Below are 27,887 nucleotides of genomic sequence, written 5' to 3'. Positions count from 1 at the left end.
CTTTAAATTACACTGTTTTTAGTGCTGTACTTCAAGGCTCCTTCTTTAAGCTTTTGCATATGAGAACAAACCCTTCTTTGTAAACTTGATCTTTTATTGTGTAGCGAGATTAACCTAATCCTTATAGGGGCTCCTCAGTCATCACAGTGTAACAAGAACTAACTATAGGGTTTACTACAGACAAAGTAGAAAGTGTGGAGAAAGTAAGAGAAAACTGAATGGGATTTGAATATTTTCCTTAAGAAAACTAGGAAGTAATTTATTTTCTATAGGTAAGTGGCAGTTTTCCTTGTATTGAGATTTGCAGAATTCATGTTTACATGAATAAGATTATAACAAACATTTCCATGAGCAGGAATGTTCTGAATGAACTTTCTCAGTAGTTTTTACTCCCAATAAGAACTGCACACGCATTGGAGTTCTCCTCCCACTGAATATCCTGCTCTAAATTGCCACCTGTTTTTGTGTAATTTGCAGTAATGTAATAACCTGTAACCTCCATTTAAATTTGGTTGAAATTGGTCATGAGTTCTAAAAATACCTGGAGAAATTATACCAGGCAGACAGAAGGACAAGTGCTTGTTCAAGTAGTGTAATTACATAGGCTTTTTTTTTTTTTCTTTTCCCAATTTGGTCACAAATTGGCAATGTGATTATTTGAGATTATTCTTCCTGTTTTCTGTATCAGTTTCAGGTAGATCTATATTTCTATATATTACACACGACATTTTTCACATTCTGATGTTTTACTTCAAAATGTGACAGGTGTTCACACACTTGAACAAATGCACTGCTCAACATCAGCATGCGAGAGTAAATTTTAACGTCTTTTCATACTAAGCTGGCAGTCAGGCCCTGCTCCTCTTAACCACACACATTTGATGACTTCCAGACTACCAGTGATGATGACTACTGTTTTGTTCTGAATCCCGTTCTCCCACTGCCTCACATTCTTCTCTCGTGTTGTTAAAAGAAATATGAATAATACTTTATAGAGTAACAGTAAATTAAAGGTCAGAAACAAGTATTAAGAAACAGTTTTATAGTTTTCAAAAGGAGTAAGTCACCCGCAGAATTGCCTGGGATCTGACCCTTCAACATTTACAAAAGGCTGCAAAAGGCAGTGAAGATAAAGCTGGCAGTCTGCAGATTGTACTGGGAGAGGTTACTGAAGTATTTCACAATTGAAGTATAAAGTAACAGTTAAAGAATGGCGGGTAAGTGCCAAGTACTGTATACAGGAAAGTAATCCTAATGGTGCTACGCAATAGATATGGAGTACCTTTTGCACACAGGATTAAGCTCCTAAGAGATACTGTAGCTCAGGGGAGGCAAAAAAAGAAACAATCACCAAAAGGCATTGGGAAAGCAATGGAGACCAAACTGGTCATTGTAATTTCCTGTAATAAGTGCATCTTTTGTATGCCTAGAGCTTAGCTACTACGTGAAATTCTGGCTGTGCAGCAGGACTAGAGCAGCAGCTAGAGAAACTAGAGATACACCAGAAGAATCCAAGAAGGACAACAGTATGGAGTGGCTTTGGTAAGCAAAGAGAGAGAGGAGGAGAAAAAAAAAAAAAAAAAAAGAAAAAAAAAAAAAAGCAGAGCCATTTATCCAGAAGATAAAATACTGAAGAGAAGTATCTTAATGGTGTGTACAATTGTGTGGAGAAATAAATAGGGATGCTTGCATTTTTTCCTCACAGTGCACACAGTTCATAATTAAAAATTCTGCCCAAGAGACCAAAGGAATAAAGTGTTTGTTCCTCGTTTATGGAGGCTTGCTCACTGATGCTATTTAATATGATGAGCATCTCCTCCGGTTAGAAAACGTATAAATGCTGAACGTGGGAATAGTTACTTTTCCCCTAAGCCACTGCTACCGCCATTTGGGATACTCTCTGGCCAGGCAGACCTGCAGTGTTTGCTCCCAGCGTGCTGCATGAGGGAAAATGGGGCGGTGGGGAAGGAAAGACTGCTTCTGGCTGTGGAAGCCTCATCCCCTACTCTTCCCTAAAGTCTGAACGGCAGTCCCATCAGAAGTTCGGAGAATGCAGGACACCCGCAGCGCCGAGCCCGCCTGCCTTCAGCAATTGCCGCGTTCCCGCCGCCATTTTGGGAGCTCGGTCAGGCGGACTACACCTCCCAGCATGCTCGACGCCGCAGCGCCATCTTGCTCCGCCGCTCCGCGGGGCACTTCGGGCAGCTACTACTGGCGACGGGCTGGGACATGGCCTTGTTCCCGGCTTTCGCCGGTGCCCCAGAGCCCGGGGAGGCCCCAGCCGGCAGCAGCGAGGGCTCCAGGAAAGGTAAAGGCATGAGGAATTATCTTCCTCCCAGCAGCGCTCCGCGGCCCGACCCTGCTGAGCCCTTCCGCTTTCCTAGGGAGCTTCCTGTGCCGTGTCGGTCCGCGCAGCCCCGCTCCGGCGGGTCGGTGTGCTGTGCTGTGCTGTGCTGTGCTGCTGCCGGGTCCCGTGCAGCTTGCTTGTAGGGTCCGCGGGGAGCACAACCGACGCCAAGAGCGCTTCGTGAGAGCTGCTTTATAGGAAGGGTCCTCCCTCGCCCTTGGCCCCGCCCTCGCCCGCCGCGTGCAAGCCGTGCGGGTGCGCTCCCGTGGCCGTGCGGGTGCGCAGCAGCAGTCCTCCGTGCTCACCGAAGGGAAGCTCCGACAGAAAGCTTACTGTTTGCATCGGTCTGAATGCAGTCATCGTGCTTCTGAATAAAGTTACTTTTTGAGATGGAAGTTTTGAGAGAATCCGAAATAGGAACATCGCCGCCAAAATGGTGCTGGCCTCTCATTGATCGTTCTCCGGTGTGGTTTGGGTGTGCTCGGTTTGATCCCAGCTCTCCCTGGAGGCAGGACTGTAGAAATGCCCATCTTTATTTGGAAAGTATATGCACATCAGCTTTGTATCTGCTGGAGAAGGTGTGCCTTGTTTTATGCAGCAAATGAGTGCTTTCCCCCACTAGCCTGGATAGCATAAGAAACAGTACTCACTGTGTTATCTCAACTTCTTTAGTTGCATGTAGAGCTGCAAAGGATCATTTTTGGAAGGTTATTAGTGGAAATATGATTCAATTTGTATTTCTGACTGTCATGGTTGCTGTCTAGCAAGTTGTGCTTCTGTTAAATGAGTAAAGAACTCTATATGGTGAAGGGGAAGCTCAAAGATAATTGTTCATCTGGGGTAAATTTCCTGTACGCTTGGCCCAGTCATCACGGTGAGTCTGTAAGGCTTTTAGGAACACAGGCTGGGTTAGCTTCTTGCCAGGTCCTTACCAGTTCCACGTTTCCCTGATGGTACTGCAGCTGTTGGTACTGCAGCCTCTGCCGGTACAGAGATGTGTTAGCCATGCTGGGGAGCCTTTCTGGTAATTACACCTGGTGCAGGGAAGAGTGGATGGGATAAGATCCCAAATTATAGCTTCTAGGAAGAGAGGAGCTGCTGTGCCAAGCAGAGGTGCAGTGAGATTGCTCTAATAGCGAGGCCTCTGCTTAAATTTTAAAACTCTGATAATAGATCCCTTCAGGTTTGCCATTCAGAATGTGTCACCACAGACTGCCTGTCCAGAAGATCAAGTTACACAAAAAAAGATGTTGAGGCTTTGTTTCAGGTCTAGATTCCTTCCTTTCTTCTTCCCTTTCTTCTTCCCTTTCTTCTTCCCTTTCTTCTTCCCTTTCTTCTTCCCTTTCTTCTTCCCTTTCTTCTTCCCTTTCTTCTTCCCTTCCTTCTTCCCTTCCTTCTTCCCTTCCTTCTTCCCTTCCTTCTTCCCTTCCTTCTTCCCTTCCTTCTTCCCTTCCTTCTTCCCTTCCTTCTTCCCTTCCTTCTTCCCTTTCTTCCCTTCCTCTCTTTTTCTTTTTCATTGTTCATGAGTTATATTTTGGTTTACTGGATGTTTTTTGTATAACTACTGGCATAACTTCAAGGACCAGCCTTTGTTCATTTTATGTTTTAGCCACTTTCGGACTTAGTTTTCAAGTATCGTGTTTCAGTATAAGTCATAAAAATTAAGTATTAACTCAGAACCACATTTATGGTGGCTTATATCAAATTTCACATGTTCAGCCTGTGAGAACTTGAGAACTTGATGGGCAACTTCAGTATCTCTGATAGATGGGCTCTGTTTCCTCAGAGCTGATATGAAGCCAAAGTCCATCATGATATAGGGATCGTCGAGTATGTGTTTTTTAATGTGATACACTCAGGACTGCTTAGTAGTTTTATCATAAAAGCTGAGGTAGTAATGTAAACATTCTTGTCCTCTTTTGTTCTTCTCACCTCTGTCTGACATTGTTACAAGCTGTCATAACCCATTTATATAAATCTGAGTGCTCTCTGAAACAGAAGTATGGCTGTACATTCGTCCTGTTCTGCTAGATGGCTGAATTGCAGCCTCTTCTAGAGTTCAAAGTAATACTGTATACATTTTCTTACAGTTATATTGTGAAGATTAATTAGCTTTTGGTAAAGGCTTGTTTACAAATGTATCTGTAGCCATATTGAACAGAGCAATGGTAATAATTAACCCCACCAACAATAATGTAAGCATTATGCACAGTATTGTTTACAATCCAAAGTATTTTATAGTTAAGATGCTGCAGTGATTTTTGCTAAAAGCAGGTTTTCAGGATTCTGAAAGGCAACAGAAGTTCTTCGCACAACTCTGTAACTCTTAAACATTGTCCCTATAGACATGCCCTGTAATTGTAATCACTTCTTATTATTTTGGGAGAGGTATGAAAGATGCCATTAGGTTGCTTCTAGAGGAATAACAAGTACATGCATATTATCACAAAATAAATGTTTTACGTTCTCAGAACATAGGTCTGTTTTGTGAGAATACTAAGCTTTTTTGACAGCTGACAAGCAAAAACATTGAGATGGTGGGATTTAAAGTTTGGAACTCATTTGGATGTTTGAAATGTTTGTATCCAGCTAACTGATGCACTGGAGAGATTTACAAGGAAGTTTGGGCTTGCATGTTGTGTAATGGAAAAAATGGTTCAGTTCTTTCCAGAGTATTAGGTCGGTTTGATTAAATTGTTCAGAAAACAGTGTAGTTGGAGAATTCTAACCATTTCCCTGATGTGCCCACAGAGACACATTGACTGTGCTATAGGGGTTTGAGCCTGCAGTGTAATTCTTCAATATTTTAAAAATGCAGCTTGATCTCATCTTTCAGGTAGAATGAAGCTACAGGCAGTCAGGGATTAATGCTTATGACCCCATTTCTCAAGGTGAGTTTTCTGTAAGGCACTGAAACACCCATTTGAGCTATCAACAAATATGCTCACCACTGTAAGTGTATTGCAGCAAGTTTAGTGAGTGACTTCACATTGGCAAGGGAGTAACAGGTGAAGCTAAGTCAACATCTTAGAAGTTTGTTAATAACACTTACAGATGATAATATATGTTATTTTGCTATATTTAATGCAAATTTCCTAGGGAAAAGAATCTCCTGTTTGCTGTCTGCTGGCCTGCTCCCTCAGTATCTCTGTTTTCCCCTTCAGGAGTTTTAACCCTTTCAGTAAAGTTCATTGTGAGTGGGAAGTAAAAGTGGCAAATCCAGAGATTTGGATCCGACGCTCTTAGTGCTGCTTAGGACCTGTATCTCCATTTGAAAATTATTTGGAACCATAATGGCTTAAATCTGAAGGTTATAAAAGGTTAACATACCTGTTGTACACAGACATTTTTTCTCCTTGTTTGGGCATTCTGCACCTAATATGTCCATATGGTCAAGTAATACTGAAAAATGCATTACCTGCATTAATTATTGGAGGGCCAGATACTATGCTTGTGAAATCGATGAAAAACCTCTTTTGTGATGTATAACATGTTTAAGATCTTGACCTAACATCTCTTACCATGTCATAGACTTTTTTTCCCAGTGGTCTGGATACTGTAAGTCTTGAATTCTGGATCTCATCCCAACAGTTCTGTCTGCTTATAGAAGAAATTATTTAACTTCATTTTGCTTTGGCTTACCTTTTTTCTCTGACAGGCTTAAGCCAGTGTTTTATTAAGTGTCGTGAGTATCGGTATTAATATATTTCAAGTGGTTTTGAGCCATAATACTTCATTCAAATCAGTACAGAACTGTATTACAATAAATTCCTGCCAAAATAAATAACACTAGTAAATGACTTATTACATATTGGAAAGAGAAACAGCAGTTTATCAAATGCTACAGAGAATATTTTCTTGCCTGGAGTACATTATGCAAGATCTGGCCAGTGACAAATTGGATTACGTTCTGCATGTCTTTGAAATAGATACAATGATTTTGAGATCTGTCTGCCTAATGAGTTATACTTTTGTAGTCGTATGCCTTTACACCACTGACTGCCAACCAGTGAATTTTCCTGCTTTGTTGGGCGGATCTGGGTGATACTGTGCAAATCTAAACAGTTCTTTTTAGAGGAATTGGACTTATCCTTTATTTCTGCAAGTAAATAAAAGGGTCTTATGCACAGATTAGTTGTATTTACTTAAATCTGGAGTTCTCTGGGCTGATTTATCTTCTCTAAATTTGTCTGTGTGTAAGGAACACCAGAATATGACCAGTGGAAAAATATTGTAGGGCTGCATTTCGTTCCTGCATTCCTTTACCCTGCTTCTACAATACCAATGTGAGCAGAAACAATTGAATGTATGGAAGAAAGCAATTTTTTAAAATCAACATCATATTTAATTAATATACTCGAGATATCTCCTGTGCAAGGCAGCACCCTGCTGTGAGACAGTTATTGGATTATCTCAATTAGGGATGGGGTTTTCGGATGTTAGAATTTTAGTCCTGTGTGTTTCACATACGGAACGGTTAAGGAATTTCCTTGGAGGGAAATAAAAAAAGCTTCTTGTGCTGACTGGCACCAAAGCATGGCAATATTTGCCTTAGGTGTGGTGGTTCCGGTTGCCAGGCAGTGGGACACAGTCACATCAGACTGAGTTTTCATCATTCAGTCTCACCTGTTAGGTTTCGGTGAGCTGAGAACAACGGTGCTGTGCAGGGGGTTGGGTCGGACTGGGCAGTGCAGCCGTGTCCCAGCACCACCGGACGAAGGTTCAGCACGACCTGGGAGGAGCTCTCCCTGGGGTGCTGCCGCATGGCTGGGCCTGTCTGCTGGGGAGTGAGGATGGAGCTGTGCTCGATTATAGGGACTTGAGAGTTCATCTTAGGTTAGCAAGCTGCTCCGTAGCCTGCTCCATTTTAAAGCCTTTTGTGGACAACAATTCAGAGACACGAGACAGGAGAAAACGTCTTGGTATGAAGAGATATTTCTGAAAGAAATAGTCTGAAGGAGGAGAGATGTATGGCTTGGCAGACAGTGAGTTAGTGCTATTTAAGGATTAGAGGTCAGTGTAGTCAAAAGCACAAAGACAAGAATGTGACAGGAAGAACATGGAGGCAAAAATGGTTGTAAAGAGCATGGAGATGAAATGCGTTCCTTTTGTCCTCTCGTTTGGAGTGGCACTGGCAGGGCTGCTGTTATACAGCGTGCTTCTGCTAAATAGCATTCCTCATTTAATGTTAGCAAATTTCACACACTTAGAAATGTCCAGGATTCCTTCATGAAAGTAGGAGTTTAAATATCAGTAAAGATATCTTTACATCTCGTCGGCACCTTATCCAGTGACTGAAATGGCTGAGGTCTAGATGCTAAACGCCAACTAGAGCATCCATATGAACATCAGTTAGCCTCTTCTCACACAGTTTCAAAGCGTAATGATATTACGGTGGTTAAAGAACTGAGAATCCAGAGAAATGTTTAGCTCTTGTATAAAACATTTGAGTATTCATATCAGTAATGGCTGTCCCTATCAGAAAATAGTGTTGAATATATTTTCCAGACAGTGAGTAAAGTGTATTTTCTAACTTTCTAAGTTTGCATATGTTGCATTACATTCATTAACAACGCCTCTCGAGTAATTCTACCCTTCTGTATTTTTTGACAAATTTACTCTCAAAGTTAGAATCTTTCTATGTTAAATAAGTATGGGAGATATTTTGTTCCACGTATATAGCGATATATGAAATGTGTTATCTGCTTTCAGTATGAACTTTTAACTGTTGTCACAGTGTCTTTTTAAAAGCTTGGATTGATGTCACACGAAGATTCCAGCTCCTAACCATTTTACCTTGTTGAAACCTAGCGTTCTGCTCAACGGAAATCTGATGGGCTGCTTTCCAGTGCTCAACTGTTCCTCATGACTTTGTGACATTTGCTGCAAATTTAGCTGTCTGTTGACTAGATTCACCCCCCAGCTTTAAAAAATACAGCAAATTAGTTCGCACTCATCTTTTTATCTGCAGAATTGGACTGGCTTAGTAACCCAAGCTTCTCTACGGAAGATGCCCTGTTACTGCATCAGCGCACTACAGAAGCTGCAAATCTCACCCCTGAAAAATCACCTCTAATAAGGTAGAATATACTTCAGTATCTCTTTAAATAGCCTCTTTCTTATGTCCTGCTTATCCTTTGTTATGTGAGACCAAAATCAGGAGCTTTTCGTGCCGCTTTTCATTCCACTGTTCACTATTTTAAAAGTCCTGAGCTGAGTCATATATAGAAGTATGAATAACACTTCCATGTCCTTTAACTTAAAATAATGAGAAATTATACTTACGTAATTACATTCCCATTTTCGTTTTCTCACAGCTACATTTAATTCTTTGTTACTTTGGCAGGGAAAGGGGGCTGAGTGATGATTCTTCATTAGCTTCTGAATGTCCTGTGACCCTTGAAATAATGTAAAGATTAAGGATCATCATTGTGCTTATTCTGTGAAAACCAGTTCAATCAACCATTTCACAGTCAAGTATAAGAACTACTTTACTTTTTAAGAACTAGTTAGAGATGTGAATTAATGAGATATTACATGCATCAAATTGTGTAGCCGCGTACAGCGTGCTCATTGCAGAAGTGCCTGATTGTATCCTTTTACAAAAATGTGCCCTCAGCACCATATTTGCTGAAGGACTGGTTGATTTCAGGACCTTCGCCAGAACAGTTGCTATCCTTGACATATCTAGACTATAACTAAAACCTAATAATTTATGGAATCCAGTTGTAGTTGCCAAGTATGAAAACTTAGTCATGTTTAATTTGATACAAGCTCTCATATTTATGTTGACTGTTGGTGGAAATGAGACAGAATGTCTTTATTATAAGAATCACAGTTGAATACCTCTTTCCATATGCTTCTGCTTACATTTGCATGTGTTGTTTGAGATAAATGCCATCACAGTTCTGTTTATCAGTCATGTATTCTATTTTTTAATATATTTTCAGAATTTTAATGTCACAAAACTAAGGAATTTACAGATTACCCTTCAAATAGAATGGTATAATAAACTCGCTGTGCTTAATTCACATTTGCAAAACAATTTGTCAAAAACAATCTTGTTGCCTATCACTGTTATATTACTGTATGCTATTTACTGCAGATTTATTGTATTTCATTGTATGGCTTGCTGATAACTCTCTTCTCCCAAAATACAAACAGAATAAAGATAAAGTGGAACATGATTATGAGCTTTCTTACAGTGATACCTCTTTACAGTCTTACAATTCAGATATCTAATTATATATAGATACATATACTTGTTTCCAAGTAGGAGTACTTCAAGATCAGACTTATCAGGGGAAAGTGATACAGATGAGAGTCTGAAAAAGTCAAGTAAGAAAAGGAAAAAGAAAAAGAAAAAGCATCACCACTATAAGACAAAAAAGAAAGCCAAGGGGGACTCCAGTAGCAGCGAATCAGACCTGGACACAAAGTGCATCAAGGACAAAGCTGCAGCAAAGTATGTACTTACTAATATTATACAGGATGTAAATTCATTGTATTTTGTCAGTTGTGTTTTTTTCTGCCTAATGAATGAGATTTTTGCCTCTGGTGTTTGTTTAGTTTAGTTTTTTTCCCTATGCTGTAAGTGATTGAACCTATATTTGAAGCAATGAAAAGGAGTTGGAAACACTTGTTTGGTCATTTCTGAAATACTGTGACTAAAATATTCTGTGAAGTGCTGTTCTTTAAAACAAAATGTGGTTGTAATGAAACATTTTGAGGATGTTTGGAGACGTATTTTGACTATTTGTAAGCATCTTGAAGTTTTTGAAAGCTTCTAAGGGCTTAAAAGTCATCCACTAAGTTACGTAGTTGTGCTGAATTCAGACTGGAAATTCATAGTTTCCTATAGATCTCAGGCAGGCGCAATTTCCACTTGAGTTCTCTTACGTACATAGGTTGCTCCAACAATGCTTCCTATTTACTAGTGGAAACTACAACAGATACAAAGAGCACAAGAACACTGTTTGGTAGAGCAAATTCTTAGCCACAAAATGCTATTTTCAGCCTCTACTGCCATACCACCATTCTTTGATTCTATAATCCTCTTGTAAGTTATCCTCTCTCCTTTATTGTAGCATTTTACTTAGACAATTAAATTAGAAAAGTAATAAAGTATTGCTTTAAAAACATAATCTTTCAAGAAATTAATTGGTTAAATCCGTTTATTACTTTTCAGTCCAGTTCTTGGAAATGCTAGATGTGTTTGTGTTCTGTTTTGATGGCCCTCTTAGTGTATTTCTGCTTGTTTGTTTGCTTGTTTGTTTTTTTCCCCACTGTTTGACTGACTTTGCAGTAAGGAATTATGTACCATGGCTTTGGCTAAATTAAGTTCTTGTGAACTACAGAACTGCAATACTTCTTGTTTCTGTAAATGCTGAATATGCACATGAGTAATTAGAATATACTTCTTGTTTTCATCAGTCTAGATGATAAAACATCAAATCTTACCAGCAACCGCTCTGTTTGGCTGGATGATGTCCAGGCTTTCACAACAGAAACTTTCAGAATAGACAAAAAATCAGACCCTGCAAACTGGGCCTACAAATCCCTGTATCGAGGGGATATTGCAAGGTACAGTAAGTCTGTTTGTGTCGGTATTCAAACTGTCATGGAACCCCTGCAAGACTTGTTACATTGAGACTGATTGTGAAATGTTTGACAATTCAAATCTGTATGAAGATGAGAAGATACCTGAATAGCTTGTTTCAAAGTTTAACTTTGCATTGGGTGAAAATACCTGAAAAGATGCCATGAAATAATGGGAATAAAGTACAGTTTCATATTTTGATTAAACATTTGTTTTGTTGTAGACAGGACTGTTCATCTTTGTCCAAGACTGTCTACATGGATGGCTTGAAGTGATAGGAGGAAAAAATAATTTTTCTTCTGCAAGCATGACAGATACTGTTGAACTGAGAGGAAGAGCTTAGAATGATAGTATACATTCTGATGGCACTGCAAAAATAATTACATTGGAGTGTTAAATAAGAAGAAATTTGCCAAGTTCTTGCACTTTTGAAGCTCTATGCATATATTATTTGGGACAATTTGAATTTATGTACTTTTTTCGTGTTTTCTTTCAAAAATGAGTTATTTTTTTCTAATGTGTCTTTTAGAAGATGTTTAATTGTATTTTTTCCTTCTAAGATACAAAAGGAGAGGAGAGTCCTGTCTTGGCCTAGATACAAAGAAACAGTGTATAGCTTGGGACAGTCCAGCATCAGAAAAGAAGCAATTGCAGAGGCGACCTGAGCGTTACTTCTCGAAGAGCAATGTGAAGACCCTGAACTCAGATGGGATTCCTGTTTGCAATAAAAGTTCTCCATCTGACCCAGCAGCATTTATACCAGTTCTCCACGTGGAAACCAGTGATCCTTCTGACACAACAGAGGTAAATCCTCTTGGGATTTATGATCCATCAACTACAGAGTGGCTACAAGGAAAAGGGTACAAAGGTGAAGAACATGAGCCTGTAAATACGCAGCAGGCGTTTCAAGAGCCTGGGATAAATGTTAACCCCATTCTAATGACGAAAGTGGAAGAACATAATAAGAAAGTCAGAGAAAACCCAAGAGATATTCAGGCTTGGATGAATTTCGTTTCATTTCAGGTATGTATGTTGACAGATTGCTTATTTCCAAGTAATAAGTACACAAACAATATATTTCACTTTCCTTTGTTTAGGACTATGAATCTTCTATGTAGAATGAGCTGTTAATTCATTTTCACAAGTGTAGACATTCTTCTCATGATGATTCTTTCTAATTTTGTTTTGTTTAAAGGATGAATTAATGAGAGGACCTAGCCCTTATGCCAGTATGGGAGAGCAGGAAGTAAGAAGAAAATCACTGAAGTTAATCTTGGAGAAGAAACTAGCTATTTTAGAGAGGGCAATTGAAAGCAATCCAAGTAACGTTGATCTGAAACTCGCCAGGCTGAGTGTTTGCACGGAATTCTGGGAATCACCAGCTGTGATCAAAGAATGGCAGAAGCTAATTTTCATACATCCCAACAATCCAGAGCTGTGGAAGAAATATCTCCTGTTCTGCCAAAGTCAATTCAGTACCTTTTCTGTTTCAAAAATTAATAGCCTCTATGGAAAATGTTTGACTACCTTGGCAGCTGTACAGGATGGCAGCATGGTATCACATCCTCCGCTGCCTGGCACAGAAGAAGCTATGCTTGGTAAGGTTCTTTCTCTCTGTTTTGTGTTGCTGTTGGAAAGGTCTTCATAGGTCTTCATAGGAGTTGATTGCATTCCCTAGAAGAATAGATTTTCCTATCTATTATTGGAATTTTTTTTCCTCTTCAAAATCTTGCATTTTTAGCTGAGAATTAAAGCAGATGCTCCACCCAAACATGGATGGAGCAGATGCTTCCTTTCCCTGGAGAGTTTGCGATGTAACATCCATAAACGTCTAACGTGCTGAGTAGTTTACAGTACAGATGTCAAGGCTGAAGAAATGCAGTCAACAGCCAAGAGATGTGTTTTATCTTTAAAAAGTGTAAAAAAGAAAAAAAAGAGAAAAAAGAAAAAGGTTGGCTTGTGAAGGAAACAATTCCTTTTGTACTAAAGGTTATTGATTAATTACTTTAATACAGAAAACAGAAGGGTAATACGTTTTCTTGAGAGTCCCAATTAGTAGATTCAGAATCCTGAGCTGTAATACCATATGATTGTGCCATTTGTATTTATTATATGTGTTTATCTACAAGTTAAAGTTTATTATATAATTATCCCCCGGAGGATAGTCAGTCAGATGGTTAGAATGTTGGACTGCATCCAGGGAAGAAGCAGGTTGTGCTCAGTTCTGGCACAGCCTTTAGATTTATTTGGAGCCAAATGAATGTAACGTATCCCATTTCAATTGTGCTTCTCTACCTCAAAGGGTCATTGTGATCATTAATCTATGAATACGCTGAGGGGAGAAATAATACTGTCATCATGAATATGGATTTATTGTCTATTGTGATGTAGTCCATGCTTCTTCATCTGTGGCTTAGTTGAAGAAATCTCTATTTTTGTCCAGATCCTCTAACTGCTGTTGGAGAAATGATGCTATCTGTTATAAAGCATCCAGACTGGGATTTTAAGATTCAGATGCTGGGTTATAAACTATTTTCAATTTCAGATCTGTTATGGTCTTCTTCTGATTCATCTTGGATCAAGCACTGGAAAATGTGCTGTAAAGGAAAAGTCCTGTGCTGGCAGGTGGCTGTTGTACTGCCTGGTATTTTCTAATTGGTCAGACTGTCTCTGATTTCTAATCTTTCAGTCACTTTGTACGCCAGTTGCAATAACTGTTTCTCAGGACAGATGTTTTATTCAGCCTTCTGTATTTTGCAAGCAGAATGGTTTTTCTTTCATTTTTTCCCTGTGCAGAACATATGTGTGTTGGTAACTGATACGAGAAACTTTTTTTGTATCGTCTCTTTAACTAATTGAATATTTTTATGTTGATTGACCTTTTCAGAAAACTTGTTTCTTGACACGTCTACCTTTATAGATTGAAAAGATAATCAGCTCTCCTCGTGCTTCTGTTCACTCTTAATTTCTACCGATGTATTAACACTGCAGCAGTTTGGTTACAAGCACTGCTGAGGACTTTCTTTTTTCCCCTTTTTGATTTCTTTTTTCTGGTTTCCTTTGTTTTTCTGGATTTCTTTCTTCCCTCTCTCCCACTGTACTTTGGAATTCAAATAATAGGAGTGGAGAAACTTCCAGTGCGGAGTTTTCTTGGTCTGAAAGGTGCTTTGGTTCTTTGGTTGGTTGCTTGTTTTAGTACGACGCCTGTGCAATTCTTGAGCTAACTTTGAGCTGACTCAAACTACTGTCCTAACTACTTGTTAGGAAAATGACAGTTTTATTTATTTATTGTTGATATAAATGCACCAAGAATTTCACAGATCAGTTACGAGAGGAATAGCACTGTAGATGTACGGTAGACTTCTACCTTCAACCTTTGGCCTTTGATTATGATAAAATGTAAGAGCTGATTTTAAATAGTGTTGGACTGTGCCATCTAGTGTGCAGTTCAGTGCAGCGCATAGGATTATGCTTGGAAATAATTATTTCTTAAAAACATGAAATTTAAGAAAGCAGGTAAACCTCCTTTTAAAATTATAGGCCGGCTTTCAAAATATTTAATAGAATTTGTTCCATTTTAAATTTACTGGGATCTGTGAATGTAAAGCAAGTGAAAATAAGCATTCTCGGGTTTTGTTGTGGGAAGGTCGTCCTACTGCTAAAACTGAACGTTGGGCAGAAACATCTGTCTCTTTTAGGTTCATCTGCAGAAGTGTCTCAGCATTGCAGACTGAATCACGTACCCACCCATGATGTCTTCAGCGTTTATCACCAAAAAATGCTCATCTCTGTTTTGCTTCAAATATGTTTTGCTTTTTTTATCATGCAGAAAATCTTAGGTTATCATTTATTTTTGGCTTCCATTTAGCAGTAAGCCCTGATGAGATAATCTCTTCAATCAGAAAATTGTAATCAAAGTTCATTAGCTAGGAAACAACATTTTTTTTTTCCCAGTGGCAATTAGATACCAGAACTGATGGGAAAATTGTCTAAACTGGTTACAGTGCCTTGGAGGATTTGTTAGGTGCATTACACACACTTCTTGTTGTTTAAATACCTTCAGGAATCTCTTTAAGTCTTTCTTCATTATCAGAAACAATTGATGGCTTTGCAGGACAATTTATTTAAACGCCTACTCTGTATGTTTTACCTGAATTCTGAGTTTGGTGTGCATGCATCTCATGTAAATCTGAATATAAGACAAACGGGTAAGACGCTTGCCACTTCTTAGTATAAATAGATAGATAAAAGAGTCAGTTACATTAACCTACATTGTTATGTGTGTATCCAAACATGAAATTGAGAGGTCTTCAGAATGATGAGGCTGCAACAGTTTTGACATGCTTTGATATCAGTTATTCCCATCTTTTGGATTTTGATATCACAGAATCATAGAATTGCTCAGGTTGGAAAAAAGTCCAACCAAACCTGACCATACTACCCTAACTCTAACAACCCTCCACTAAATCATGTCCCTGAGCACCACATATCGTTCCAGAACAATTACACCGCACAGCACTTCATTTATGTTTTCGTATATTTGTGGGCTGTAATAAAATACTTCACAACAAAATCTCTTTGAAATATTAACCCTTCATCTCCTTTACTTCGCAGCCATATTTATTCAGCAGTGCCACTTTCTGAGACAAGCTGGCCATTCTGAGAAGGCGGTGTCATTGTTTCAGGCTCTGATTGACTTCACCTTCTTCAAACCTGACAGCGTAAAAGATCTGCCAACAAAGGGACAGGTAGCAAGTTCTGTTTAAATGTGTTTATGTCCTTGTGCATTGCAGAGAATGCTGTGGCTGAAAAATATTGATGAAATTTAAGGACTTGGAGAAAATATTTTGAATCACAACTTCCCTTGTGGTTCTTCAAGGTGGTGCCCGCATTGGAAAAATGCTTGTGGGTCCTCTGAAGCTACATGCAAAATTGATGCTTCCACTGTATATAATGGAAGTGAAATAACCAGTCATTTCTTGTCCTCTTTCTTACTAATAAAGATGGAGACAATTCAGCTGGCTGACCAAAGTCTAGGTAGTTAGTGCTTTTCCTACTTTTCCCCAAAGTAGCTGTTGTCTTTTTCTGTTGTTGATGGAGAAAGCTTATAGGACCTATAAATTATAGCCTTCTGCTCTAAACAGTTCTTGTAGCCTTTCTTAGGTTCTTCTTTTTATGTTCTCAGTAATTCTTTGACATTTACATTAGGAGCATCTTCATGCTTTAAAGCATCTTTTAGTTGTCCCATGATATTCCATTCAGCATTTGCTATGTAAGTATTAAATCCCTTTTCTCTAGATTTGCTCAGGAGATTGTTAGGCACAGCCCCAGTAACAGTCAGCTAATATTCAGAGAGTGGGCCGTTGCCAGCATAGCATCATCCCACTGAATTGCTGGGAGCTACTTCCTTTTTAACAAGTGGCAGAGAGAGGCACCAGCTAGGCAGTTAGCCTGCTGTAAGTGACAAAAATTGGGTAATGTTAGAAATCCTTCTATTACCCCACCTTCTCCAGCATGTGCTACTTAGCTACCATTTTTTTGCTCTCTAAATTAACACCACTGACTACCAGGAAAGCGATGTTGGAGTTTAGATAATACCAGAGTCCTCTTGATGTGCCAAAAGTTTAGACTTCAGTTATCATGCAGGATGGTAGATTTGGTATAATTACACACACACACACACACACACACACACACACACACACACACACACACAAAAACTGAGTTACACTTCCAATCATATGAAAAATGGTACAATTATTTGTAGTGTTCAAACAGTCATAAGAATGCAGATGGAAATGAACCAGAATTAACAGGACAGCGTCTAGGCCTGGGAAGTGCAATTACTGAGAATAAGAAAATGCTGGATTTACAGTTGGTGGAACATCTTTAATTCTGCCTTCTTTTAGAAACATTATGACTCAGTCTTGAATTAGTTGTTTCCGTACTGTTTCCGCAATTCACTTTCTCACTTGGTGCAAAGAATAAATCCATAAGGAGCAGAAATTAGATTTTGCAGCTGCTGTAAACCCAGCATTTTCTGATATGTTGCTGCTTACTTTTTCTTAGAGTAAATTTTGTTGTTAACATTTGAATTTGAGTCCCATGTCAATGTCCATTCCAAGGGTTGGTACACAGTAGAAGCACAGAAATCAGGGTAGGAGTTGAATCTAAAGTAGATTGCATACAGGCATTGACAGAGTTAGGCCCAGAACCATGGACTTTTTATTCACTGAAAAAAGCCCTGAGGTTGTTGATCATCTTGAAACCTGAGAGATGAGAGGCTTAGCTGATCTCAGGCCTGTCATATTTATGTCTGTCTGTAGCATTTTGATTTGACCATAGCAGTATGGCTATCTGAATCATCACTCCTTGAACCAGTTTCTTCATGGACCCAAAAAAGATGGGAGGAGGGAAAAATTGGGTTCAGAAAGCCCCATCCTGAGGACTTCAGATCCTTATCCTTGAAGAATCTGCACAGGACATTTGACAAAAAAAAGTCTTCTGCTTTCTGTAAATCTCAATACCTTTTCAAAATGATCACTATGTTAATAAGCACAGCTGATGACAGCTGTGCTGTGCCACAAGCATAACCAAAGTATTTGAGTTGCTGCAGATGGTTAAGCAGCATCTAACAAAATCTTTAGATACAACCAAAGTTGATTCAGTCTCTGTACTATAGCAAATATTATTTTTCTAAGTATGTTCTGCTCTTGTTCCCCCTGCCCAAAAACAATAGGTGGAATTCTTTGAACCCTTTTGGGACAGTGGAGAACCACGAATTGGAGAAAAAGGAGCAAGAGGCTGGAGAGCATGGATGCACCAACAAGAAAAGGGTGGCTGGGTTGCTGTTGACAATCCTGGTATGCCCATGTCAATATGTGTAGTTGCGTGTCATGTGTTCTTCTAAAAAGTTAGAATGATGCAAACTATGATGCAAAACTCTCATGTTTTTGCATGGAAGAATTAGCAAGCTCAAAATGAACTATATCACACTTCATGAGGAAACATGTGTCTGAGTGTTTTATGTCCCATATTGTTTATGGCATGCTGTTGTCCTTCCTAGGGAAGAGAACTGAGGGAGAGGGGAAGGGATATCCCACACTCTGTTCTGAAAGGCATGACTGTTCGGTTCAGACCTATGCCCATCTAAAGTAAAAGGCAGCTACTTTCCTTAACACTCCACTACCACATAGAGCAGGTAGGATTATAGTATTTAGAGGATAGTTGCCTATGCATTTCCTAGTTTAATTGTAGGAGCATATGAGTTTGGTTTCTTACAGCAAATAACACAGTAGCAATAAAAGGAAAACCTTGCCTTTCACTGTGTGACACAGAGAATAAAGGAATTGCTTCTTCATCTGACTGGAGTGCTTCTGGGACAGGGAACATGCAGAAGTGAAGGTTGCTGTCTCAACAAGGGACGCAAAAAACGCCTCCTTGCTGCTTATTCCCACCCTGTCTTCTCATCTATAGTGCTTCCCTTCATGTCAAGGACATTTCTTAAACAGATATATTTTTTCCTTAACTTACAAGTGCTCATCAATTACAGCACAGAATGAACGTATTGCTGTCACAGAAAAAATACTCTGATAAAATCTAAGCATCTAAGATCTAAGATCATCAAAAGTGGGTTCTGGTTAAACACTTCTTGTATCTGTTTGACTGCATTGGTTGTTTCTATTACACGTTGCTAACAATTTTGAAAATAGTAGATATTTTAAAGCAACATTGCCAAGCATTGTTTTTAATGTTTGACATCATAATAATATTTTTTACTTACAGCGTTTTTCTCAGTATGTTTTATGCACATGAGTGTTCATAAAACACATTTGAGATAGCACGCTCAGGTATGAAGTGAAGGACCCACACTGCATGAAAAGGTAGCTACTGGCTCTTGGCTGCTGCTTGTAAACTGCTGTTGTCAAGTGTCCGACAGCCTGCTGCCATTCTATTTCATTCTCTATGAGAAAGTTGGAATGCTGACATTGATTCACTCATTCACAAAGTTTAGAAACTCTACAGAGTTGGTGTCAAAACGCAGAGCTCTGATGTGAAAATGTTCAGCACTGTCATATGTCTGGTTTATTAGCACTGTATTTGTTTACATTTTTAAAGTAGTTACATTGTATGTCAAGTAGGTTTGGTAGATTAATTTTGTAATTTTGTGAAGTAATTTGGTAGATTAATTTTAATAATAACGTGTTGTGGGGGGTGCCCTGATTTGTTTTTAGATGATGATGATGAAGAAGAGATAGACGAGGATGAAGAGATAAAGGATAAAACTCTCCCCAAGTGGCACATTTGGATGGATATTGAATATTCTCGTGAATCAAGACATTGGTTACCGTGGAGGCCAGACAAAACCAAAAATCAAGCAGAAGAAGACTGTGAAGATCCAGAAAGACAGGTCACTATAACAGAGTAAAACAAGGGGTGACTAAAAAATTACCCTTGCATTTGGGTTCATTGCCAATGGTATTTTTAAAGGAGCAATTCTTTTTTTTTCGTTTGTTTGTAATTCAGAATTCATCTGAGGTGTGGTGCTGACTCTGCTGAAATCCTTGGGGATGCTTTGGTAAACTTAGGAAAGGGCTGCAGGCAAACAGTCTGTCTTTGCTGTTCTGTGGTTTCCCTCATCTGTCACAGATAAGAAATGTCACTGATCTTCTGTTTAAAAAGATATTTGCACTAAATAAACAAAGGCTTTGTTGCCTGCAGTCAGCTTCAAGTCAGATAGCTGGAAATTTTTTCTTCTTGGGAGATGGGTCAAGTCAGACATTGATTTTCAAATAAAAATGTGTTAAATGGCCTCATCGATATCTTCTCTAGGCTTGTACTGCATAAGGTTTCTGTAGAGATCTTTCATATTCCAGGATAAAGAAGTCTCGTGGTGGCACATTTACCATCTGACTGGAAAAAAATGTTTAACTGTTTTTAATTTGAATCAAATTCCTTACTAACTAATAGTAATTATAAATCTTTATAGGCTTCAAATCTTGAGTTACTTAAGTTTCAGGTTTGTTGAATTTTGATTGCATAAATTAACTGAGTTTGTTTTTAATTTTATTTTTAGGTATTATTTGATGATCTTGGGCCATCTTTAATCCAGCTTTCTAATCCAGACATTCAGCATCAATTACTGTACTCATTTTTGCAATTCCTGGGAGTTCCATGTATAAGTAGACTCTTTCCTCCCAACCTCTATATTGCCATGGATGAAAATAATATCTTTGACAACGTGCTTTCTGATGAAAAGCCACTGACTTCTATTGATACACCACTTTCTGGATTCAACAGTATTGGTCATATGGACACGATGCTAAGGAGGAGACATCACATAGGCCACTGTAAAGATGGAGAGGAGTTCATACAGAATGTTTTTCATGTTCTATCCCCCCTGTTTTCAGGAAAGGAAAAATCAAACCTGTCCATTTGTTGGTTACAGTATGAAATATCAAAGGTAAGGAGGAATCTGCATATAATTGCTCTTATGATGTGTAACCTTCTTGTGTGTTTACGTTTGAGTAAAACAAATACTGAGGAAAATTAAGTCTCATAGGACTGAGTATTCAAAGTAGTAAATGCCAACTAAGAAAAGGAAAGAAACAAACCCTATTCTTCAGTCTGTGTTATATAGATGTATTTTTTCATGGAATGAAATATTTGTTGCAGTCTTGGATGGCTGTGAGTATATTGTCTCCTGCTATGTGATACTTCATATGCTAGGCAAGAATGGATGCAAGTCGTTTTTTACAAGGCAAAGCGTATGAGCCAAGAACTTTCATCAGTGCTCTTCAAAGTGCATATTCCCCACTACCGTGGTATGATCACCTTATCAGGAAACCCACTACTTCCTATACAAGTTACATTTGCAGTGTTATTGGAGGAAGTAACGCCTTATCACTTGAACATGAATTTAGTTACATAAAACTGTTCAAATAGATGCCCACAGAAGTCAAGTTTGTCCTCTTAGCACTTGAGAAACTTTAACATTGTGTTTACCATATGGAGAAGTTCCCCGTCTCCTACCCAAAGACTGCCTTAACCAGAAGGTGTCTAATGAAACACGCACGCTTTTCCCCCCAAACGCATTTCTGCTGTGAAAGCTACTTGAAGGTTTAATTGTGCTGGTCATAAGCTACATCTACCTGCATCTCATATTTTGTTCCAAACCACTGCAGGTTAGCAGCTTCTTTTTTGACTGTTTGGCCTTTTAAAAGAGTGGCATTTGATACTATTTAGTATATGCAGTACCAGGCATGAGAATGATAAGCCTGCATAATTTGGGTGTGTAGAAAGGAGCTGATGACACACAACTCTGACAGCTTTACTCAATAGCAACAGATCCAGCCAGTGGTGAAATAAGGAACGATATGAAATCAAAGACGGTAATGAAATGAAAACAACAGCCAAATCTCACAGTATATTTTTGGTTTCCCTTCTCTCACCTCTCTCAAAACACATTCTGTTTATTCTCCCCTGCAGGTAGTTCAGTGTATCCAAACAAAAAAGAAGAAGAAGCTGAAAGCTCAAGGGAGGAAAAGTAAAAAATTGGCCAAGAATCTCCTTAAAGCACCTGACAACAGAAATAACCTTGCTCTCTGGAAACTCTACGCCTACCTGGAATGGCTGCTTGGTAACACTGACGATGCTAGGAAGGTGTTTGACACAGCCCTTTGCACAGCAGGGACGGGAGGACTGAAGAGCCCCCAGCTGTGCAGCCTTAGTCTGCTTTATGCTCAGCTGGAAGTGGAGCTACTGCAAAGTCTAGAAGGAGCTGTTACCTCACGTGCTGTTCATATATTGACCAAATTGGCTGAAAGTGGACCATACGCACCCTACAATGGACAAGTGTTATCCGTTAGCGTCTTGAAAGCTCGTAAGACATACGAGCATGCACTGCAAGACTACTTAAATAAAGCACCAGTTTCTGATCAGGACGGGGCCAGTAATTCTAATCAGCTGGTTAATTTAGTTGGCTGTTACACAGTGTTCCAGTATTTGACTGTTGGAATTGATGCTGCAGAATTAGTATGTACGCAGGCTTTGGAAAAGCTTGAAGCTCCTCATCCACAGAAATGTGAGAATACTGCAGAGACTTCCAGCATTCAACATTTTCCCACTGCTCTTGAGGCTGTCACACTGCTGCGTGCAAATTTACTCAGATTCCACATGAAAATTAGCGTTTATCCTTTGAATCCTTTGCGAGAAGCACTAACAGAGGCCCTCAAACGGTTTCCTAGCAACCAGGCTCTATGGAGAGCATACATCCAGAGCCAGAGGAAGTCTCACAGTGCTAGCAAGGCACGAAGGTTTTTCGATGGCGTCACAAGGTCTACTAACTCTTTAGAGCCATGGCTGTTTGCCATCCAAGCAGAGCAGATGAGAAAAAAACTTACTGAGAATGTCCAGAGGTAATATCTTGCAGCTCGTTATGATTATGTTTTGCTTTTAAAGTTATCTGATTGCTTTACAGAAGAGAGAAAATGCTATTATCATTGTCATTTTGCAGATGAAGAAGCTGTGACTAGGCAGGGTTCTTTGTCCAAGGCTGAATAGTGGGACAGAATCCTGAACAGAGTTACAGACCTGGATTTTAGTCTCATGCCCCTTCTGCTGGATCAGATGGTGTATTGCTTGTGTTTGGCTACTTAGCACTGACATCAGGATGGTGTGCATCTTTAAGTAATTTTTCAATAACTCTCTCTGTTTAGATGGTCAAAGTAGACATAAGCTTAGAAATGGCTGCATTTCAGTACATTCAGCAAGAAGTACTGTAGTACAGAGCTGCATCACAGCTTCTTGCTGAGCTCACTGCCCTACTTCACTTCTTTGTCACAGCACAGTTGTGGCAGATCTGTTTCCATAGTGAGTACTTGAGAGTACAGTTCTCATGTGGGGCTGTTGCTAGGTAAAAGAGCCTGGAAATCTCCTGAATTCGCAGCGTGGTCTGGGCTCAGAGATTTTGTTCTTGGGAAAGGAGGAAAGGGTTGGAGTTGTGAAGAATAGAGGTGTGTGTTTATTCTTAAAACTTGGTCTCCTTAACTTGTCTACCCATTGCTGGGAGGTACCTTTCTAGTGCTACCTACATACCCCCAGTGTTGGCAGCTTGGGTTTTTTGTGTCTCCCATAGAAGCAGAGATTTCTAGCAAAATGTTATCTTGAACCTTTACGTAGCTGTAAGCTCCCAATATTGGCACTCGATGAAATTACAGAATTATCAGCATACGTTAAAACAACAGTGTGCCCACTTCATGCTTTGCCCCATGAATGCAGTGGGCATGCATTCAGGATAGTGACATTCTGAGCTGTCAGTGAGTGAGATCCTAAACTGCAATTAGAATTCTACAGCCATCAGATGTAAAGTAGGATTATAATTTGATTTGCTGTTAATTACAGACTGACACCGTGATGGGTTTTCATTATTGCTACTGGAAACCCATGTTAAAATCCCAGAATGATTATTTTCTCTGTGACATTTAGTTCATTTCTGGATCACTCTCTGTCGGTATAGCTGTTCCCGTAGATTACATCTCTATAGGGACAAGTTGGATGTCACAAGAGTAGAGCTGAGCTACTGCAAAGAGATAGATGACCTCTGAGTCAAGGAAAATGCACAGTGAGACTGCCCGGAGTGCTGCAGGCTCCTTCTTCCAATGCAAACATCAGAAATAAGGCAGTCCGTATCAGCTGTAGGTAGAAAGCAATTCTGTAAAAAAAAATATGCACCCTCTTCTGTTATGCCTGGAACATGTAGGATTTGAAACTGTGACAAAATGGTTTTCTATTTAATCACAGTGGAGATTCAGAGCTGTAACCCAGGGCTTGATCCAAGACAAAGGTGCCAGGAGTGAATCTGAACAGACATCAAAAGGCAGTTTGCTGACAGGGGCTCAAATTTGGGTCGCTTTGCCAAGTTTCAAATGATGCATCATCTTGAATGGAGACTAAGATAAGTGTTCCTACATAGAAAATCATTGACTAGATTAGCGAGTGCTACAAGTATGTTTTATAACATTCAGTTTGTAGCATGAAGTAAAAACCCCCATCTACATACAGTGCGATGTGAGCAGAGACAGTACCTTGATTTTTAGCCTCTTTCATCTGGATGTGGTCCTTAGCCTGTGTCTAAGCAACTGTGATTTTCTGCTTTCCCCCCACTCTGTGTTCCAGGGCAGATGTTGGTGAAATATATTCTACTATTCCTGAAACTGGGTTGACAAATAGGATTATCTCTCTATTTGAACATGCGACTCAGAGTGAAAATGGTACCCACTGTCCATTGCTGTGGAGAATGTATTTAAACTTTCTGGTAAGGAGAGTGTATCGGTTTTACTGTATTTATCATATCTGGACTTTCTCATCGCACAGTATATACAGTACCATATGAAAAAAGGAATGCAAAACACTGCCTATGTTGTTTTCAAGGTGATACATTTTTGAATTGCAATGCTGCTTACTGCTTGCAGTACTAAGGAAAGTTTGATTCGTATGGATTAGAAGGAGCGATAGCTTCTGACGCTGTGTTGCATGTAGGTGCTAGCAATTTCTTGCCTTTCCAGGCAACCTGTACCAGCACTCAGGCACCCATACAATACAGAAGTGCTGCCTGATGTTCCGCTGGAACCTCCTGTGTTCCAGTTTGTACCCAGTGCCTCTTGTCCTGGCACTGGGCACCACTGAGAAGAGCCTGCCTTAGTCCTCTTTGCACCATCCCTTCATTTATTTGTGCGTGTTGTTAAGATCCTCCTGAGCCTGCTCCTTGCAAGCTCAACATTCCCAGCTCCCTTAGCCTCCCTCATAGGGAGAAACGTTCTAATCTTTGTGGTCCCCTTCATTGGCCTTCCTTCAGCACATCCATATCTGTTGCACTGGGAGCCCAGAACTGGCCAAAGCACGCCAGCTGTGGCCTCAGCAGCACCGAGCCAGCAGTTCAGCCAGATTTCAGCACAGCTCTAAGTGTGCAGCTGAAGAGTACTCTCCACTCCAGTAATGAAATGCATTGCTATTCAGTAAAGGGAGAGCAGGACACCAGAAGTAGTTGTTACAACCAATGTATCAGCAATGTGAGAAAATTGCTGGATTTTAGGAACTGACATAGAATCTGTTGGTTTTCAGCAGTAGTCAGAGCAAGAGAAAACGCGAGCTCGTGACTAAAGAGCTCTTATTCTCCAAACATCTCAACACATTTGGCATATCTTTGGTATCTTGGAATTAGTGGTTTTTTGGAGTTGTCATAAAATCCCATGTTTTTCAGGTGCTTTTGAAAGCAGCCCCACTCAAAAGATTCCTAGAGATTGTCAAGATTTTACCCATCACTGGGATGAGTGAAGTTAAGCCGACTGGCTCAGCGTTCTGACCTCTGCTGCCTCTTTTTGAAAAAATTCATAGCTGTGTTCTTCATGTCAGATAGTTGAGTGGATCGAGGGAGAAGTTTAACTTCTTCCAGACATGCTAATTTAACTTACCCATTTTCATATGTAAGGGGATCCAACCTTAACAAGTTATACTGAGTGAGAAGTGCACGTGTGTATCATCTCTTCAGTACACAAAAGGAATGCATTACCACCTCTGTGCTCCCAAAGATGCTCTCATGTGGTCGAAGTTCCGGGTTCTGAGTTTGCACTGAAATCTCCTTCAGACATCTCCGATAGCACAGCGTGACCTATCCAAGTGCAGAGCTGGTAGTGCACGTAGCAGTAAGGGCTCCTCAACAGAGGAACACTGAGCTTTGCAGTCGTAATTTCCTTGTCTAAAACAGTTGTTTTGTTACTTCAGCCATTACCGTATTGAAACGTGAACACTTTTTTCCTCACATAGGTTTCAGTCGGAAAAAAGGAAAGAGGTAAAGGATTGTTTTACAAAGCCATTCAGAACTGTCCTTGGGCAAAGGTAAGCACAGGAATAAAAAAGCCTATTACTACTGTAAAAGAAAATACAACTTCAAAAATTAAAGTGCTAATCTAATAGTTATCGTAATGAGCAACGTGCACATGGAAGTAAACCTTTCTGAAGGAGAACTGCTGTAAGACTTCCTGCAAAAACACACATCTGAAATGGAGACAAACACAGTGGTCAGCACAGAAAGGTGCTGCATGAGATGAGCTCTTGGTCAATGCTTGTTTTAACACAGTTATTTGATCAGAGTTGCAAATGCTTGGTTAAACACCTACATTGCTGTGAATACAGTGTTGTTGTTTGTATTAATTATAAGAAGCGTGTGATGGCTCTTGTATCGTTGCTACAGGGTTGTTTGCATGTCTGCCTGCTACCCCTATGTGCGTTGCTCTGACAGAAAGATGGCCGATGAGTTCTCATTCTCACATTGCCTTTCTAGGTACTCTACATGGACTCAGTGGAGTACTTCCCTGAGCAGCTGCAGGAGACACTTGATCTCATGACTGAAAAAGAATTAAGAGTGCGGGTACCAATTGAAGAGCTGGATCTGCTCTTAGAGGTTTAGAAGAAGATAAGGATGAAGAAAATACAAAGCCACTTCTAAAACTAACACTTAGAACTCTTTTCAAACAAGAACTCCTTTGTGACTTGAGTACTGTGTGACTCCCTCTCCGCCCCCCAAGTTTTTATACAAGTTGCTACCAAAATGGAGTTCTATGTGCAAGCATTCTGGGATCAAGTACTGCACTTAGCTCACAAAAACACATCCACTCACTGAAGTAGTGCTGACTTCCACAGGATACCCTCTTACAAACATAGCCTTGTTGAACATTGCCCGCATTTCTTATCCTATTGTTTGAAGTTACATTCCCTAGAGTTCAGTAGAGATTCCATACATGCTAACTATAGCTTCGTGAGCCACACAGGAAATAAACACCTGCTCATTGAGTACTCCACTCTCTTCCAATTGGCAGATCTCAGTAATTTCCTTCGGCTTGGTATGCACGCTTATATAAGTACTGAGTCACAGCAAGTTACATCTGTTCATGAACAGCTGGTAAAAGCCAAATCTTATTTTCAACAGACACCTATTATGGACTTGTGTTGGGATGTTTTGACAAATGACTGTTTCGATGTGAATATTTAGGAAATATATACCTTAATTTTTATAATTCAAATGGAATTTGAGTTTTTCTTAATCTGTGAATTTTGAAATGAAATTATATCTGAAGTTCATCTCAATGCAGCCCATTTTTAATCAAGACTGTGTAATTGATTACTCTCTCGACCCAAATATAGGCAATCATGAGAGAAGCAGAGGTCTGTTCTGTATTCAGTCCTCACCAAAGAAAGCAGAATAGTGAAAGCACGACCTCAATGACTAGCTTCTATTCCAACATACTTTAGGCAAGCTCATGGATAAAGAGTATGAATATGGTAATGATTTAACAGCATAATTATGCTATATTTATCCTGAAAGACAATATATGAAAATACGTAAATGACTGCACTAATCATCCCTTGACATTCAAGCACTCAGAAGTCAGACCATCATCTGAAACAGAGTACCTGCAGCTACTGAGTGCCCCAAACAGCTTCAGAGGGTTTTAGGACAAAAGCAACAGCTGGCAGTGAGAGCTCTGGAACAGTCAGGAGCCGCTCAGCTGCTGAGATCCAATTACATGGAAAACAAAATCCTGCAACCTCAACCTCACCTTTGCCTGTAGCAGCACAGCGCGAGATGCGTTAGCTAAGGCTGCAATTCATTTATTCATCTTTCTAAAAGTATTTTAAATGCTACAGGGAACATGCAGAACTTTAAATAACATCAGAGCGCTTTCTGAGAGCCTTAAAATATCCTGGTAATCACAGGCGATGCTGGTTTTGCTATATATTAATCTTCATTAAAAAAAGTATGCGTTCTGTTTAAGAAGAAAAGCAATTGCTTCTGAGAGGTTCTTAGTGATAGCAGGCAAAGTATCCCCATGTAGGCCAACAGTCATATAGAGAGAGAAGAAAGGAACTCACCCAACTGGAGGA

At 39.6% G+C, this 27,887-nt stretch overlaps 1 protein-coding gene across 3 annotated transcripts; it reads left to right on the top strand.

Annotated features, from left to right (window-relative positions):
• Window positions 1-2,179: 2,179 nt before the first annotated feature.
• On the top strand, window positions 2,180-27,025 carry NRDE2 (NRDE-2, necessary for RNA interference, domain containing). 3 transcript variants are annotated; one of them, XM_421314.8, is made up of 14 exons: window positions 2,180-2,308; window positions 8,319-8,427; window positions 9,624-9,812; window positions 10,781-10,930; window positions 11,507-11,969; window positions 12,142-12,544; window positions 15,561-15,694; window positions 17,686-17,809; window positions 19,181-19,356; window positions 20,023-20,409; window positions 21,435-22,363; window positions 24,123-24,261; window positions 25,770-25,841; window positions 26,287-27,025. In XM_421314.8, the coding sequence occupies exons 1-14, from the start codon at window positions 2,230-2,232 to the stop codon at window positions 26,410-26,412; spliced, it is 3,480 nt and encodes a 1,159-aa protein (XP_421314.4). In that variant the 5' UTR covers window positions 2,180-2,229; the 3' UTR covers window positions 26,413-27,025. The 3 variants fall into 3 exon arrangements, 2 of the variants coding, with proteins under 2 accessions (XP_421314.4, XP_015143230.2); XM_015287744.4 differs by having other exon boundaries at window positions 9,621-9,812; XR_003075334.3 differs by lacking the exon at window positions 26,287-27,025 and having other exon boundaries at window positions 9,621-9,812; window positions 24,128-24,261; window positions 25,770-25,784.
• Window positions 27,026-27,887: the final 862 nt, after the last annotated feature.

The sequence above is a fragment of the Gallus gallus genome, chromosome 5, assembly GCF_016699485.2.
Source record: "Gallus gallus isolate bGalGal1 chromosome 5, bGalGal1.mat.broiler.GRCg7b, whole genome shotgun sequence".
Lineage (NCBI taxonomy): Eukaryota > Metazoa > Chordata > Aves > Galliformes > Phasianidae > Gallus > Gallus gallus.
This window is presented reverse-complemented; position numbering and strand designations above follow the sequence as displayed.

Excerpts from the sequence above, each read along its gene's own strand:
- NRDE2 (XM_015287744.4), top strand. The coding sequence starts at position 2,230 with ATGGCCTTGTTCCCGGCTTTCGCCGGTGCCCCAGAGCCCGGGGAGGCC. Across the intron at positions 17,810-19,180 it reads GGTTGCTGTTGACAATCCTG|ATGATGATGATGAAGAAGAG; the intron begins GTATGCCCATGT and ends ATTTGTTTTTAG. Across the intron at positions 24,262-25,769 it reads GAATGTATTTAAACTTTCTG|GTTTCAGTCGGAAAAAAGGA; the intron begins GTAAGGAGAGTG and ends TTCCTCACATAG.